Raw genomic sequence first — 13861 nt, 5'->3', positions numbered from 1 at the left:
CTTTTAATTAAACCTCCATTCCTCAGCCCCTACTTGCTTGCTTTCCCCGTAAAAGAGATAAAAGGTTTTCTCTTTCTCCTTCTCCACCCTACCACACCCCTCGTTGTCAAATCCTTCTTTTTTTCTCTCCTCTCTTTCTCTTTCACACACAAATGCATTGCTGCAGTGAGAGTTATGCAAACCAGAAACACACTCTGTTCTTGCCTTCAGTTAAACAGATTTTGCAGGTTTTGGAAGCCTAACAAACCCCTACAAAATCTCTTTTTCCCAGGTCAAAAGCGGTGTGTGTGTGTGTGCGTTTGTGTGCACATCATCGCAGGCCCCTCTTTCAAACAGCCTTCAGCTCTCCAAATAAAACTATCACCTGGTTCAAGAGACGAAACCCAGAGCCCATGTTCCTCAGAAAACCCAGGTCCCCCAGAAAACCTACGCGGCTAAGCGTTTAAGCTTCATTGGCTTCTCAGCTTTATTTCTGGATCTCGGCCACAAAATTTAAGCTTTTAGGGCTGATTCGTACTGGGTTTCGCCGCGATTTGGCCAGCGTTTGAGGCAGCTAACTCGTAAAATGTGAAGGGGAGACTCACGTCTCTGAAATAAAAGGAGGGGTTGGCAGCTGGACTGCTCAAGGGCCCCCCTCCCAGTATCACCAGTGGCTTTCAAAGCTGCCAACCCAGAGACAACATAAATATGGAGGACCAAAAGCCTTTAGGAAAGAGGGGAGAGTCGTCCCCCCCATCGCCTTCTTTAAAGCAATACTCCTTTACAGGCAAGTTGTTGACCAAAAAGACATCATCCACACACAAAAACAACCCCCCAAGAAACAAAACACCGAATTTTATTTACACAGAGAGAAAGGATATCTTTATAGGAATACAAGATTGGCAGTGTCAATGCAGACTCGAGAGTTTTGCAACAAGAAACCTGGGCTCCTGAGAAGTTAACTGTACAAAAACCATAATAAATACCTCTCCTTTAAAAATGGACGGGATTAGAAAGGGGTGGCAGGAGGGGGAGCGAGACCACTTTAGCGATTTTTCGTGCAGCTGGGAAAAGAGAGTTAAGAATCATGGGCACCCCAAACTCTGTTCAAAGGCAGTGTTAACTTCCCCAGGTTTTCCCTGGGGGACAAAAATGGAACCGATCACTCAGTCCTGGGGTTGGAGCCAGCCCGGATGTCGGGGTGTGTGTGTGTGGGGAGTGCATTCGAGGGGGACCTTTCTGCCGAAAGAGGGACAAAATGGCTGCCCTCCTTCACACAGTCGTCATGACTTTGAGGGAGCCAGAGCGGAAGCGCATGATCTTCTTCTTCAGCGCGTGCGAGGCCTTGATCTTGACGAAGACCTTAGGCTGCCCGCCCGCAGCCTTCCCCGGCCCAGAGGCCGATACAAGCTGAGGAGAGAGCTGCTGCGGCCACACCAGGCCGCCGCTCTCGTCCGTGTCGCTGGACGCCCCGCTGCTGTAGGCCGGAGGCGAGTCCCCGTCGCTCAGGCTCGACTCGCTGTCTCCGTAAACAAGGCCTTCCTCCAGGCGGCACATGGGCGCTTGCCGGGCCGGCTCAGCCGAGCATTCGGAGTCGCTCCCGGCGTAGCTGTACCCCACCGGTCCTGCCCCCCGGCGGCTCCGGCGTGGCTCGGCGGCGCTCCCGCCGGGGGCCTCGTCCTGGCAGATCTCTGCTGTCGAGCGCCACTTGCGGTAGCCGGCGGCCACGTTGCCATGAGGCCGCCTCGGGCGGGCCGGCTTGCTGGTGGCCTCGTCCCGCTCAGCCGTGCCGTACTTGACCCCCGGTTTGTTGAGGAGGCTGTTCTCTGACTGCGAGCGAGCCGCCTTCCTCGACCTAGGGGAGCTTTTCCGGCCGCCCCCTTTCCTCCCCGCGGCCTCGCCGCCCTCCTCGCTGAAGCGGCATTTCTTGGGGGGCGCCGACACCCGCGGCCGCTCCCTGGGCAGCAAGGGGGCCCGCTCTGGTGACAGTTCCACGGAGCGCCCTTTGGTCAGGGGAGGGGGCTTCTTTTTGCCAGGCCGCAGGGCCTGCTGCGCCCGGGGAGGCTGCTGAGCTGGGATGTAGTGGGCCTTGACCATGAGGCAGGCCCCGTCCTCAGACTCGTAGGAGGCCAAGTCCTGGTTGCTGCCAGGGGTGACTCCGTCGTCTCTATCCAGCAGCGGGGACGATGGGTAGGCTGCTTCATACTGGTCAGCGGACGGAGGTCGCATATGGGCCAAGGCCTGCAGCTTGGGGGGCTTCTTGAGGCTGGCGTGGGGTGGGCTGTAGTCCTCAGAGGCTGCTTTGGCCGCCAGTGTCCTTTCGGCCGCGGCATCCCATGAGGACCAGATCCGCGTGGCTGCAGCGGCCCCCCCTTCATGGCCGCAGGGCGAAGGGGTGCTGCTGCCCCTCTCCATGGCCGGAGGGTGTTTGCGCTCCGTCGGCGGGGGGAGAAGCTCCAGGGGCCTCTTGCACAGGCTGTTTTGCCTGGCCACAGCGCCCTTGGCGGGCGGCTCCGAGCCCAGGCTCGTCCGGGGTTTGCTGCCCCTCACCAGCTGGCTGCGGCGGCGGACGAGGCGAGAGATGTAGCTCTCTACTTTGTGGCAGTGTGAGGCGGCGGCTTCCGAGTAGAACTGGAACTCGCCGCCGTAGGCATCCAGGCCCCCGTCCCCGTCTGCGGGGTAGGCCTGGGAGGCAGCCGAAGAGAAAGCGGGGTCTTCGTAGAGGTGGCTCCGCAGCAAGGGGTTCTGCAGGGCCACGGCGTGGAGAGGGCTGGGGTACAGGAAAGGGTCTGGCGGGTAGCTGGCGGGCTCTTCGGCGTAGTCGTGGGAACTGGAGTAGGGGGCAGAGAAGGAGCGGGGCACTGTGCTCCGATGGGGCCCGTCTTTGCTGCTGTTGCCCACATCGCCTGGGAACCGAGGCGGGAAGAAAAGGAGACAGAGAGAGAGAGAGAGAAAGAGGTTGGCTGAAATTCTCTGGCCACATTGCCGTCCTACATTTTAAAAGTGCATTTTAAACACGGCTTCTCCCAAAGAATTCTGGGAGCAGTAGTTCGTTGAGGGTGCAGCTGTTAGGAGACACCCCCACCCAACCACCATTCCCCACCAAGAACTACAATTCCCTGTTTCATATGAAGAGGGATTGATTGCTAAAGCACTCTGGGAATTTAAGCTCTAGCGGGGGGTCTCAGCACCCTCAACAAACTACTGCTCCCAGAATTCCATGGGGGAAGCCATGACAATTTAAAGTGGTATGATTTCGGATGTGTCACCTGCCTTTTTAGTTATTTATGATTTTCAGTTTTACACATTTCAATAGTTTGACAATCACTTCAACATTTCAAAACTTGACTTCCTTCCCCCTCCTTCTGCGGTTCCTTAAATTTATTTTAAATATTCTCTGCACATCCAAATTAACCTAATTAGCTCATTTATTCATCTACTTTAAATATATACTCTTATAAAACTGCAGGTTATTACAATAATCCTGCCAACGTTCTTATCTGTTTACAGTTTGTTTGTAAATATTCAATAAACCATTTCCATTCTTTTTATTAAAAGTTTGTTATCTTGATTTCTAATTTTTGCGGTATGTTTTGCCATTTCTGCATATTCCATAAGTTTTTGTATCCATTCTTCTTTTGCTGGGAATTCTTCTTCTTTCCACTTCTGATTAAGTAACATTCTTGACGCTGTAGTTGCGTACATGAATAAATTTATATACAGTTTGGGTAGCTCTGTCGCTATAATTCCCAAAAGGAAAGCTTTTGGGTTTTTTGTTTTTTTGTTTTACAAATGTTATTTTAAACATCTGTTTCAGTTCATTATATATCATTTCCCAGTGAGCTTGTGTCACCTGCCTTGGGCATCATCTACGCTATACATTTAAAGCAGTATTTTACCACAAGAATCCTGGGAGGGGTACTTTTTCAGGGTGCTGAAAACTATTAGGAGACCCCCCCTATTCTTCTCAGAGGGGTACAGTTCTCAGAGTGATTTAACAGTCAATCCCCCTTTGCAGAGAACTCAGGAAATGTGGGGTGTCTCCTTGCAACTCTCAGTCCCTTTAACAAACTACAGCTCCCAGAATTCCTGGGGGGGGAGCCAGGACTACTTTAAAGTGGTATCATGGTGCTTTAAACGTTGTGGCCCAGGCCCATCCCGACTTCCACACGGGTTATGCCTCAGAAGCCCCCACCCTCCAATCCCCTCCTTCCCTCCCCGCTGCCTCTTCCTTACCCACAGACTTAGGGCGCTCATTGGCGTAGCCCAAACGGGACTCGGGGCGGCCGATCCGGGAGTAGGACCCCGAGGCTGACGGGAAGCCGGAAGAGGAGTCCCCGAACCCAGAGGCAGGAGAATCGGAGGCCACCGCCGAATGCGCCCCCTCGTAGAAACCTGGCGGGAGAAATGGGCATCTAGGATTATCCTTTTGCCTCACCCTCCACCCCCCAACGTCAATACAGCCCAGGTGGTCAGGAAGGCCCAACAGAGACTTCATTCCCTATGGGTCTTGCGAAAGAACAACGTTAGACAAAAACGAATGATTTCCTTCTATCGGTCCATGATAGAAAGTGTTCTCTCATACTGTATCACGGTGTGGTACGCTGGTTTGACAGCCATGGACAGAAAGTCCCTACAGAGGGTGGTGAAGACAGCACAAGACATCATGGGCTGTCCCCTGAGTCCGCTAGATGTTATCGCAGGAGACCGTTGCCTCAGAACAGCGAGGAACATTCTCCGGGATGACTCGCACCCTGGCCAGCACAATTTTAATCTCCTGCCCTCGGGCAGGAGATATAAAGTGGTGCCTCGCAAGACGAAATTAATTCGTTCCGCGAGTGCTATCGTATAGCGGAAATTTCGTCTTGCGAAGCACGGTCGGAGGAAGCGCGGCTTTATGGGGGGAAAACAAAACCGCAAAACGTTGTCGATTTGCGAGTCGAGGCCATAGGAAACTTTGTCTTGCGAAGCACCCTTTCGCTAGCGAATGCCTTTCATCTAGTGAGTTTTTCGTCTAGCGAGGCATTCAGCTAGCGAGGTACCACTGTAGTAGCATGATAAGCCAAACCAACAGGTTAAAGAACAGTTTCTACCTGTGGGCTAAATGGAAGACAGCAACATTGCAGCTGACGTTCGGGGTCGGTGGTTGTATGACAGCACATCGAGTGTAACAAGGACTGAGAAATGGGGTGGAGGGGGGCTCGTTTAATCTCAATGTAAACATGTGGTACAGTGATGATAAAAACCGGAGTCAGGAGGTGACCACCTCACAGGCATGTCTGCGGGTGCGTGCTTGTGAGCGAGGCCCTGCGCATGCACACACACACACACACACACACACACACAAACATGACATCAGGTTGAAGGAACTGGAATCCCATCTGGATTCGATCAAATGCCACATCGCCCGGCAAAGTTCCCTTGACAAAGGAGCTAAGCTGCCTGCAGCCGCCCAAGGTCTCCTAAGTAGATAAGTTACCACCGCCCCTCTCAAAATGGAGTCACTTCTGTCCGGGAAGGAAAAGGGACGTCTGCTGCACCTCCTCCACCCTTACTCAAAAACTGGGAAGCCTCTGGAGGGGGCAAAGTGCCGGAGATGCCTTTGAAAATACCCCCCCCCCCCGATCTATTTATTAACCAATTTTGCAGGAGCCAAAAGCGTTGCAAAGAGGCAGATTTGCAGAGGTTAGAGTTCGAGGTAGAAAGGCCTAAGACTCCAGTGAGGAGACCTGTCTCAGTGGGACCATCTGAGCGGCCAGTTTCCCACGAGGTGGAGTTGATTGCAGATAATTTTAACCAAGAATTCTGTCTTATTTCTCTGGTGATCACTCATAGCCGAGTAAGATTGTCTTTCATAAACACGGTCTTAACAAAATAAAAAATAATAATAAAAAAATCTTTCCAGTAGCACCTTAGAGACCAACTAAGTTTGTTCTTGGTATGAGCTTTCGTGTGCATGCAGTGGTATCTGAAGAAGGATTTTATTTTTATTTTTATTTTTATTTTTATTTTTATTTTGACTATGGCAGACCAACACAGCTACCTACCTGTAACAGTGACAATAAAGTATTTCTATTCTATTCTACTTGCCAGCCTAGCCGAGGGGCTGGCTGGCCTTATTGCAAGGAGGCACAGCAGTGGGGTGGCTGAGGGTCAAATTATTTGGCCCTTTGCGAAGCCTGGAAGGGAAAGAGCAAACTCCTTCCCTAAACGCGGTCTGTGAACAAGAAGATAGCATTTATTCGGGGCGAAGCAACAGGCCAACAATACGGAAGTGACCAGGGGACTATAGTTGGGGTGTGGGTGATTTTTCCCTTACCTGAACTGGGCCAGCTGTCCGTCTCGCCTGCCTCCCCACAAGTCTTCTCAGGGTATAGTCTCAGCAGCCCCAGTTGCTGCTCCAGCTCCCACATCAAACCAGGCAGGGCATCCTGCAAAAAAAAAGCAGCAGCAGAGAAGATCAAAGTGGCTCAAAGAACTCCCATTATGGGTTTGAAGCTAATAAATCTACAGGTGAAACTCGAAAAATTAGAATATCATGGAAAATTCCATTTATGTAAGCAGTTGTTTTAATTAGCTACTGGAGTTTAACATATGAGATAGACTCATGACATTCAAAGGGAGATATGTCAACCCTTCGTTTGTTATAATTGTGATGATTATGGCGTACAGCTGATGAGAACCCCAAAGTTGAAATTGTTAATTTGGGGTTCTTATCAGCTGTACGCCATAATCATCACAATTATAACAAATAAAGGCTTAGCATATCTTGCTTTGCATGCCATGAGTCTATCTATTAGTTTCACCTTTTAAGCTGAATTATTGAAAGAAATGAGCCTTTCTACGATATTCTAATTTTTCGAGTTTCACCTGTAAATCTCAAATGGAATCGGTGGAGGGGAAGACGAAATTGCTGTCAAATATGTACAATTTTCTATTAGAATGGTACACAAAAGACGAGGAGGTGAAAGAGGTAATGATAAAATGGGCTATGGACTTTGGACACAATATAGAATACGATGCTTGGTTAAAATTATGGAATCAAAATCTAAAATTTGCAGCTTGTACGATTTTGAAAGAAAATGTAATGAAAATGATGTACCGCTGGTACTTCAACTCCGGTTAAACTTGCCAAAATGTATAGGATGAAAAATAAGGCGTGTTGGAAATGCAAAGTGAAGGGTGGAGATTTCTATCATATGTGGTGGTCCTGTGATAAGATGAAAACTTATTGGGAGACGGTTTACAATGAACTGAAAAAGATGTTAAAATACACGTTTCCCAAGAAACCGGAGGCTGCTGGGTTGACTGGGGATGAAATTGCTAAGAGGGACCAAAGACAGGAGATGCCATCATGGGCAGACTGGCAGCAGAAAATGATGGAGTACGCCGAACTGGCGAAGATGACGGGAAAGATCAGGAACCAAGGTGATCAGAAGTTTCTGAAGGACTGGAGTAAATTTCATTGATTATTTAAAAGAGAATTGTAAAAATCTAAGGACACTAACAGGACTGATATAATTCCTACAACACAAGGCATCTACAATCTCTGATCATGATTAAAAGAGAGCTTATATTTAAGAAGGATCAGAGATAAACAGTAAAGGCACTATTGGACTTTGAAAATAATTTAAAAAACCGTTTGAAGGGAGGGAGGGAAGTCACAACTCGGCAGAGTGCTAGTAATATGTTTAATATTGTAAGATGGGTGATGTTTGTTTGTTTAATGGGAAAAAAAGCATATTTTAAAAAATGTGTCTCAAAGAACCAGGGATTTAGGATGCACAAAAAGTCCACCCCACCCCTCATCTGGATCTCTGCACAACTGCCACAAGGCCGCAGCACCAAGACACGTGCTGTAGTCTTTGCAGAGAAACCCACGGCATGCTTTCCCTTAAAAATAAATAAACACAGCGATCTAGTCCTCATTGTCGCACACCAACAAGGAACAATAAGGGAGTTTTTTTTTGCGGGGCTGTTGCAAATGTGTACATCTCGGTTGCATTTTGTAACGCTAGAGAAGATGCTGAATTTGGAGGGACCCCATGGCATGTCAGGCTTTTCACCAAACTTGGCACAACCCGAACGATTGGTCCCCTGCTACCGTTTCTCCGTGTGAGATTTTTGGGGGAGTCTCAGACGTTTCCCCAAGCTTTGTTGCAACTGGGCTAATCCCTGCTGGTCCAAGCAGCAGATGTGGGGTTGGTGGGACCTTGAGCTTGTTTGGAGGTTCAAATCTCAGATCTGTATTTGATACAGTGTATGTGGAGGGATGATTTCCAAAGCCCATGGGTTAAGACACTGCAACTGAGAATTATGGCTATGGGACTCTCCCCATCAAATCTACTGGAGCAGGATCTAGCTTCAGCCAAAAGAACAGTAATTTATAAACTAGATGAGATAGATTTGCAGCAGAAGATGGCTCTGGGTAATGGCACTTGCTCTCCCTTAAACCTTGGCTTATTACCCTTGCAAAAACTCCCCAAATACTTGGATTCTCTTTCGGTAGCAGCCCACAGATATGCCTTTATAAAGGCAAGATTCAACGTCTTCCCTTCCAATGTAATGGAAAATAGAATCTCTAATGGACAGATATCTCTTTTATGTGATTGTAACTGTGGATCACCTGAATCGCTGCACCACATACTCCTTAGCTGTCCTCATTATTCCTTGCTCAGGAGTAAGTTTCTTGCTCCATATTTAGTGGGATGCACGGGTGATGCCAAAGAAACCAAACTGAGATTTCTACTGAACGACGAAGATCGATCTAGATCACGCACTGTTGCCAAATACTTGAACAGAGTCTTAGCTCTAAAGAAGAAAAAAGGGGCTCTGATACGGTCAGGAGAACCCCGCCAATCCAGGAGCCAAAATGCGAAAATAGATAGTCGGACAGTCTGTGCTTTTATTTAGTAACATGCAGAGGGTTTCAGCCTCTGGCGAAGGTTTTAAATATTATAGGTTGTTTTGGAATTGTATTTTTATGTGTTGGGCCAATGGCCGTAAATAAAACTTACTTACAAGAGGGTTGGTGGGAGGGAACAGGGAGGGCTGGCATGAGTGGCGCATGCCGGGGTGTGTGTGTGTGTGTAAATGTCCCTTTTAAGCAAACCAACTCTTTGCTCTATTTCCAAAGCTTTATGACTATCCCAAGCAGGGCAAACTCCCCTACCGAATCCTCGGTTTCTGGTCTCTCTGTAGCGCTGCGCTCCAAACGTAAGAAGTAAGGAGAGCTAAGAGTGCCCCCTGAGCAGGTGCAAAGTGCATTTCCCTAACCATGCAAGATCTAGACAGGTTTCAGTGGCACAGCAACTGCTTTGGTTTGAGAACCAACCCTGCTCAAGGAAGACATTACTGAGCTAGACGGCGTAAGGCAACTTCTTATGCCTAGACCTCCTTTATTGCAGCAAAACAGTGGGAGGGCCCCTGCTGGATTATTCTTCCTTTTTCCGAATACGTGACTTCTGGAGTGCATGCCCCCTCCTTCGAGAAAAGAGAGGTGTCTCCTCCCGAATTTGTGCAGCAAAGGGTGGAACCAGCAAGGGGGACCCCCCGCTGTCGACAAATGGGGTCAGAAGTCCAACTGCACACACAAACACGCCAACCTTTGTAGACAGCTGGAACTTGAACCCCAGGCACCAGGAGAGGGGTGTGTGTGTGTGTGTTTGTGTATAGAAGCACAAGCTGGGAAGGAGAAGGAAACTGAGTGGGCTACAGAGTGACATTTGACCGCTAGGCAGATGGGCGCGCAAGGGACAAAAAGGACTCATTTAAGAGTGTCACTCAAACTCCGGTCTGGAAACAAAGGGGCAAAATTCTCACCGCACCAAAGGAAAAGGAGAATGTGTGTGTGTGTGTGTGTGTGTGTGAGAGAGAGAGAGAGAGAGAGAGAGATGCTGCATTCACACCATTCATTCATACTTCAACCAGTCATGGCTTGCCCCAAAGAATTCTGGGAGCTGTCGCTTGTTTAGGGTGCTGACAAGAGTTGTTAGGAGACCCCCCCCCCCCCGCTATCCTCTCAGAGCTACAATTCCCAGAGTTTCTTGTGAAGAGGGATTGGCTGTTAAACCACTCTGGGAATTGTAGTTCTGGGAGGGGCACAGGGTCCCCCTTAGCAACGCCCAACACCCTTCACCAAAGACAGCTCCCAGAATCCTTTGGGGGGTGAGAAGAAGAAGAAGAAGAAGAAGAAGAAGAAGAAGAAGAAGAAGAGGAGGAGGAGTTTGGATTTGATATCCTGCTTTTCAATCCCCTTAAGGAGTCTCAGAGCGGCTAACATTCTCCTTTCCCTTCCTCCCCCACAACAAACGCTCTGTGAGGTGAGTGGGGCTGAGAGACTTCAGAGAAGTGTGACTAGCCCAAGGTCACCCAGCAGCTGCAGGTGGAGGAGCGGAGACGCGAACCCGGTTCCCCAGATTACGAGTCTTACCACTCTTAACCACTACACTGGCTCTCAGTGTGAGGAAGCCATGTCTCGTTAAAGTGGGATCACACTGCTGCAATATTTATTATTATTATTATTATTATTATTATTATTATTATTATTATTATTATTATTATTATTATATGCCGCCCATCTGTCTGGGTTGCCCCAGCCACTCTGGGCGGCTCCCAACAGAATATTAAAAACACGATAAAAGTGTTTTTCGTGGCTTGGAACGAGGATTAAACAAATGAATGGAGAACTCTATGGAAGAGGGCTGTGGTTTCCTCTTGCGAAGGCCGAGAGCGCAAGGAATTGTGGGGCAACAAGCCACAGCACCCTTTGAGTGCAGGGAGCAGTTTGGCATCTGTTGTCGGTTTGGTGGGATATTTTTTGGACTTGGGGGAGGTTGAGGTTTCGTTTATTTGCTAATCAGTGGGTCAGAGTATTGCTTTGCTCACTATTTAATAATTCCTTGATACTATTTATACGAGTGGTATTTTCCCCCCATGAGTGTTACGTTCTATGTTATCTTGACAGCTCAGTCGGTAGAGCATGAGGCACTTAATCTCGGGGTCGTGGGTTTGAGCCCCACATTGGGCAAATAGGATTCCTGCGTTGCAGGGGGTCTGACTATTGTCATCTTGTCCAGTGACGTCATGTTGAGCCAGACACATGGAAGGAGGCAAGAAAAGAGCAGCTTTGGCAGGGGTGGGAAGCCCTTCATGCTTTGTGACGCAAGTTTGGAAGGGCGGGGGAGCGCCCTAAATGTAGCTCGCCTAATCTGCATGATTGCAGCAGCCCATTTTGAACGCTGTGCAAATTAGCTGGGAGGAAGATTTCAGAAGGTCGCAGATACAGCAAGCCAACAGGCCAGTTTGAAATCTGCACGCATTTGAATGAATTAGCACATATGCATTTTGAACCACAGACGGAGGAAGTTGACTTACAATGCATGTTAGACCATTGGTCCATTCCTACACCAGGGAAGAGGTGCCTCAGGCCAGGGGAATAAATGCAGGCCTTCTAGGTTTTACTATCTGGGTTTTAGGTCTCTGCCCCAGGGCATGCAGCTGGCAGCTAAATAAATAACCACTAAGAAAAGGCAAAGGTGGCGCTAAACAGCAACTTTTGCACCTCGCCTTTTCCAAATTGATATGCAAACTGGAACACAATCCACCCATTGAAATTCACACATCTCTGAATTTTGCAATGTCATTTTCCAGCCGAGTAGCATCAACAAAAACCCACCTGCTAGGGTAAAGCGCTCATATTTAAAATGTATATATCAGTGAAGATAACTTACAAAAATGCATGATATCAGGGGAAATGGCTTTGCAAAAATGTGTAAATTAGGAGAAATTTGCACCAAAATGCTGTTGAATGAATTTTCATGAGGACCTGCTGATGTGGAAACATGAAAAACTGAACTTAAGATGGGATAAATGAGAAACCAAGAGAAATTGAAACTTACAAATCAGCCCAACTCCAGGTCTGAACCTCAAACAAATGGGGGTGCCATTTTCTGATAGGCTCACATATTGGCAAATTCAGACTGAATAATTAAAACCGATTGGCTGCTGTGATGCAACAAACTCATTCCCCTTCCCCTGCAAAATTGGAGTTTTTGCAGTAAGGAAAGTGATGGGGAAACCCTCTGAGAAGTGTGGCCTAATATTTGCTTGATGTGATGTCAGTGCATTTGGCTGTTAACCAGAAGGCTGGTGGTTTGGGTTCACCCAGCGATGGCTGTGGGCAGGATTCCTGCATTGCAGGGGGTTGGACTAGATGACTCTGGGGGGCCCTTGCAGCTCTACAATTCTATGATTCCCCACCAACAAATCAGGATGAATGCTAACTAAATAGCCAACATTGCATGAAGTCTGAGGAGAGGTCAGACAAACTAATCAGGATGAGTGCCCAATAAGCAGGTTGTGTGGAAACAGCTCCTGGAGTCCCCTAACATTGAACCACTTATTCACAAGGGTCTAATCTGTGACCACTGACAGGTTGTGCATCCGTAGCAGTGACCGCTGGGAGAAAAAGCGCCTTGGTGCATCTGCAGCGGCACAACCAGATGCCTTCATCTGCCCCAGCTGCAACAAAACATGTCTCTCCCACAGCCTTCAAAATTCGCCAGCCGCATTTTGCATCTGGCTATCGGCCACTGGCGACCAAGTGAAGTTGTCCGGGCACCAGGATGGCGCCTGATGTCTCCACCATCTGGAGGTTGCGTGCCTGGGGATCCCCGGATCTGGACTGTTTTCACACACGAGCAACCCATCCTGTAGAATTCTATCCATTTTATCTGCACAATCCAAACAAATTTCAGGAACCGAAAAGTCGACTTCCGAGTGGTCTGTCCCCAAAATGGCAACTGGACATTCCATTTTGGTAAACATAGTCCTGGTTAAGGAGCCTTTTGATGCCTAGCTTATATACCCGAGTTTCAAACACTGCTCTGCCGTTTCAGCCTCTACAGCCACAGCAGGTGCCGTGATTCCCCAAGGGTTTGACTTCACCCCCAAAGGCGAACTCCTCCATTGTCTCTCAAGACAGATGGATGCCATCCAACCTACCAATGAGCAGGCCCTTGAAGTCCCTCTGTCAATCAACACCGGCTACGAACACTCCAGGACCCTCTATGAATCTCACGGGAGACAGATGAGGACTTTGGTTCCAATGCCCCCCAATAGCGCAGCAGTAGTGGAAGCCTGCGTTATTCCCCATAGCAAATGGATTTCCTGCCATGTAAAATTTATTTTCCTCTGATCTCCTCTCGCCTAGCCCCAGCCGCTGTTCTTATGCCTATAAATTTCTAATCCCTCCTGGAATCCTGTTAAGCTCAAAGCTATCTGGCTGGTAAGAAGCGCCAATACCCACAAACATTTAAATCTGCGCAGAGGAGGTTTTGCACAATTGCCAATCGCCGGCGGGGCTTTGCACGGAAAACTCTGCGCAAAAGCTGCACCCGGATGGAGCCTTGCCAGGTCTTTGCAAGCAACGAGGCTCGGACCCCACTGTCAACGGCTGGACTTGGAAACTGCCTCCATTGCTCTCCTTTTTTGGAATATCAGAGCAGCTATAAAAACAATGGGCTGCTTCTGGGTCGCCAAGTCATTTAGGCCCCCAGAAACAATTGGGATCAGCTGGAAAATTAAGCAAGCTACTTTAGCAGTCATGAAATTAAAAGACGCCTGCTGCTTGGGAGGAAAGCAATGACAAACCTAGACAGCATCTTGAAAAGCAAAGACATCACCTTGCCGACAAAGGTCCGTATAGTTAAAGCTATGGTTTTCCCAGTAGTGATGTACGGAAGTGAGAGCTGGACCATCAAGAAGGCTGATCGCCGAAGAATTGATGCTTTTGAATTATGGTGCTGGAGGAGACTCTTGAGAGTCCCATGGACTGCAAAAAGATCAAATTTATCCATCCTTAAAAAAATGAGCCCTGAGT

The 13861-nt window shown here is 48.5% G+C and overlaps 1 protein-coding gene across 1 annotated transcript in view; it reads right to left on the bottom strand.

The window, feature by feature from the left end:
* Positions 1-814: 814 nt before the first annotated feature.
* DACT3 (dishevelled binding antagonist of beta catenin 3) overlaps positions 815-13861 on the bottom strand; it is a 40768-nt gene continuing 27721 nt past the window's right edge. The window contains exons 2-4 of the mRNA XM_033158776.1: positions 6299-6410; positions 4216-4374; positions 815-2972 (exon numbers count right to left, since the gene is read on the bottom strand). Coding sequence (XP_033014667.1) covers positions 1252-2972; positions 4216-4374; positions 6299-6410 — 1992 coding nt within the window. The 3' untranslated portion in view covers positions 815-1251. The remainder of the gene's footprint in view (positions 2973-4215; positions 4375-6298; positions 6411-13861) is intronic.

This window comes from Lacerta agilis, chromosome 8, assembly GCF_009819535.1.
Source record: "Lacerta agilis isolate rLacAgi1 chromosome 8, rLacAgi1.pri, whole genome shotgun sequence".
Taxonomy (NCBI): Eukaryota; Metazoa; Chordata; class Lepidosauria; order Squamata; family Lacertidae; genus Lacerta; species Lacerta agilis.
The sequence above is the reverse complement of the archived record's forward strand: the minus strand, read 5'-3'. Positions and strand labels throughout refer to the sequence as shown.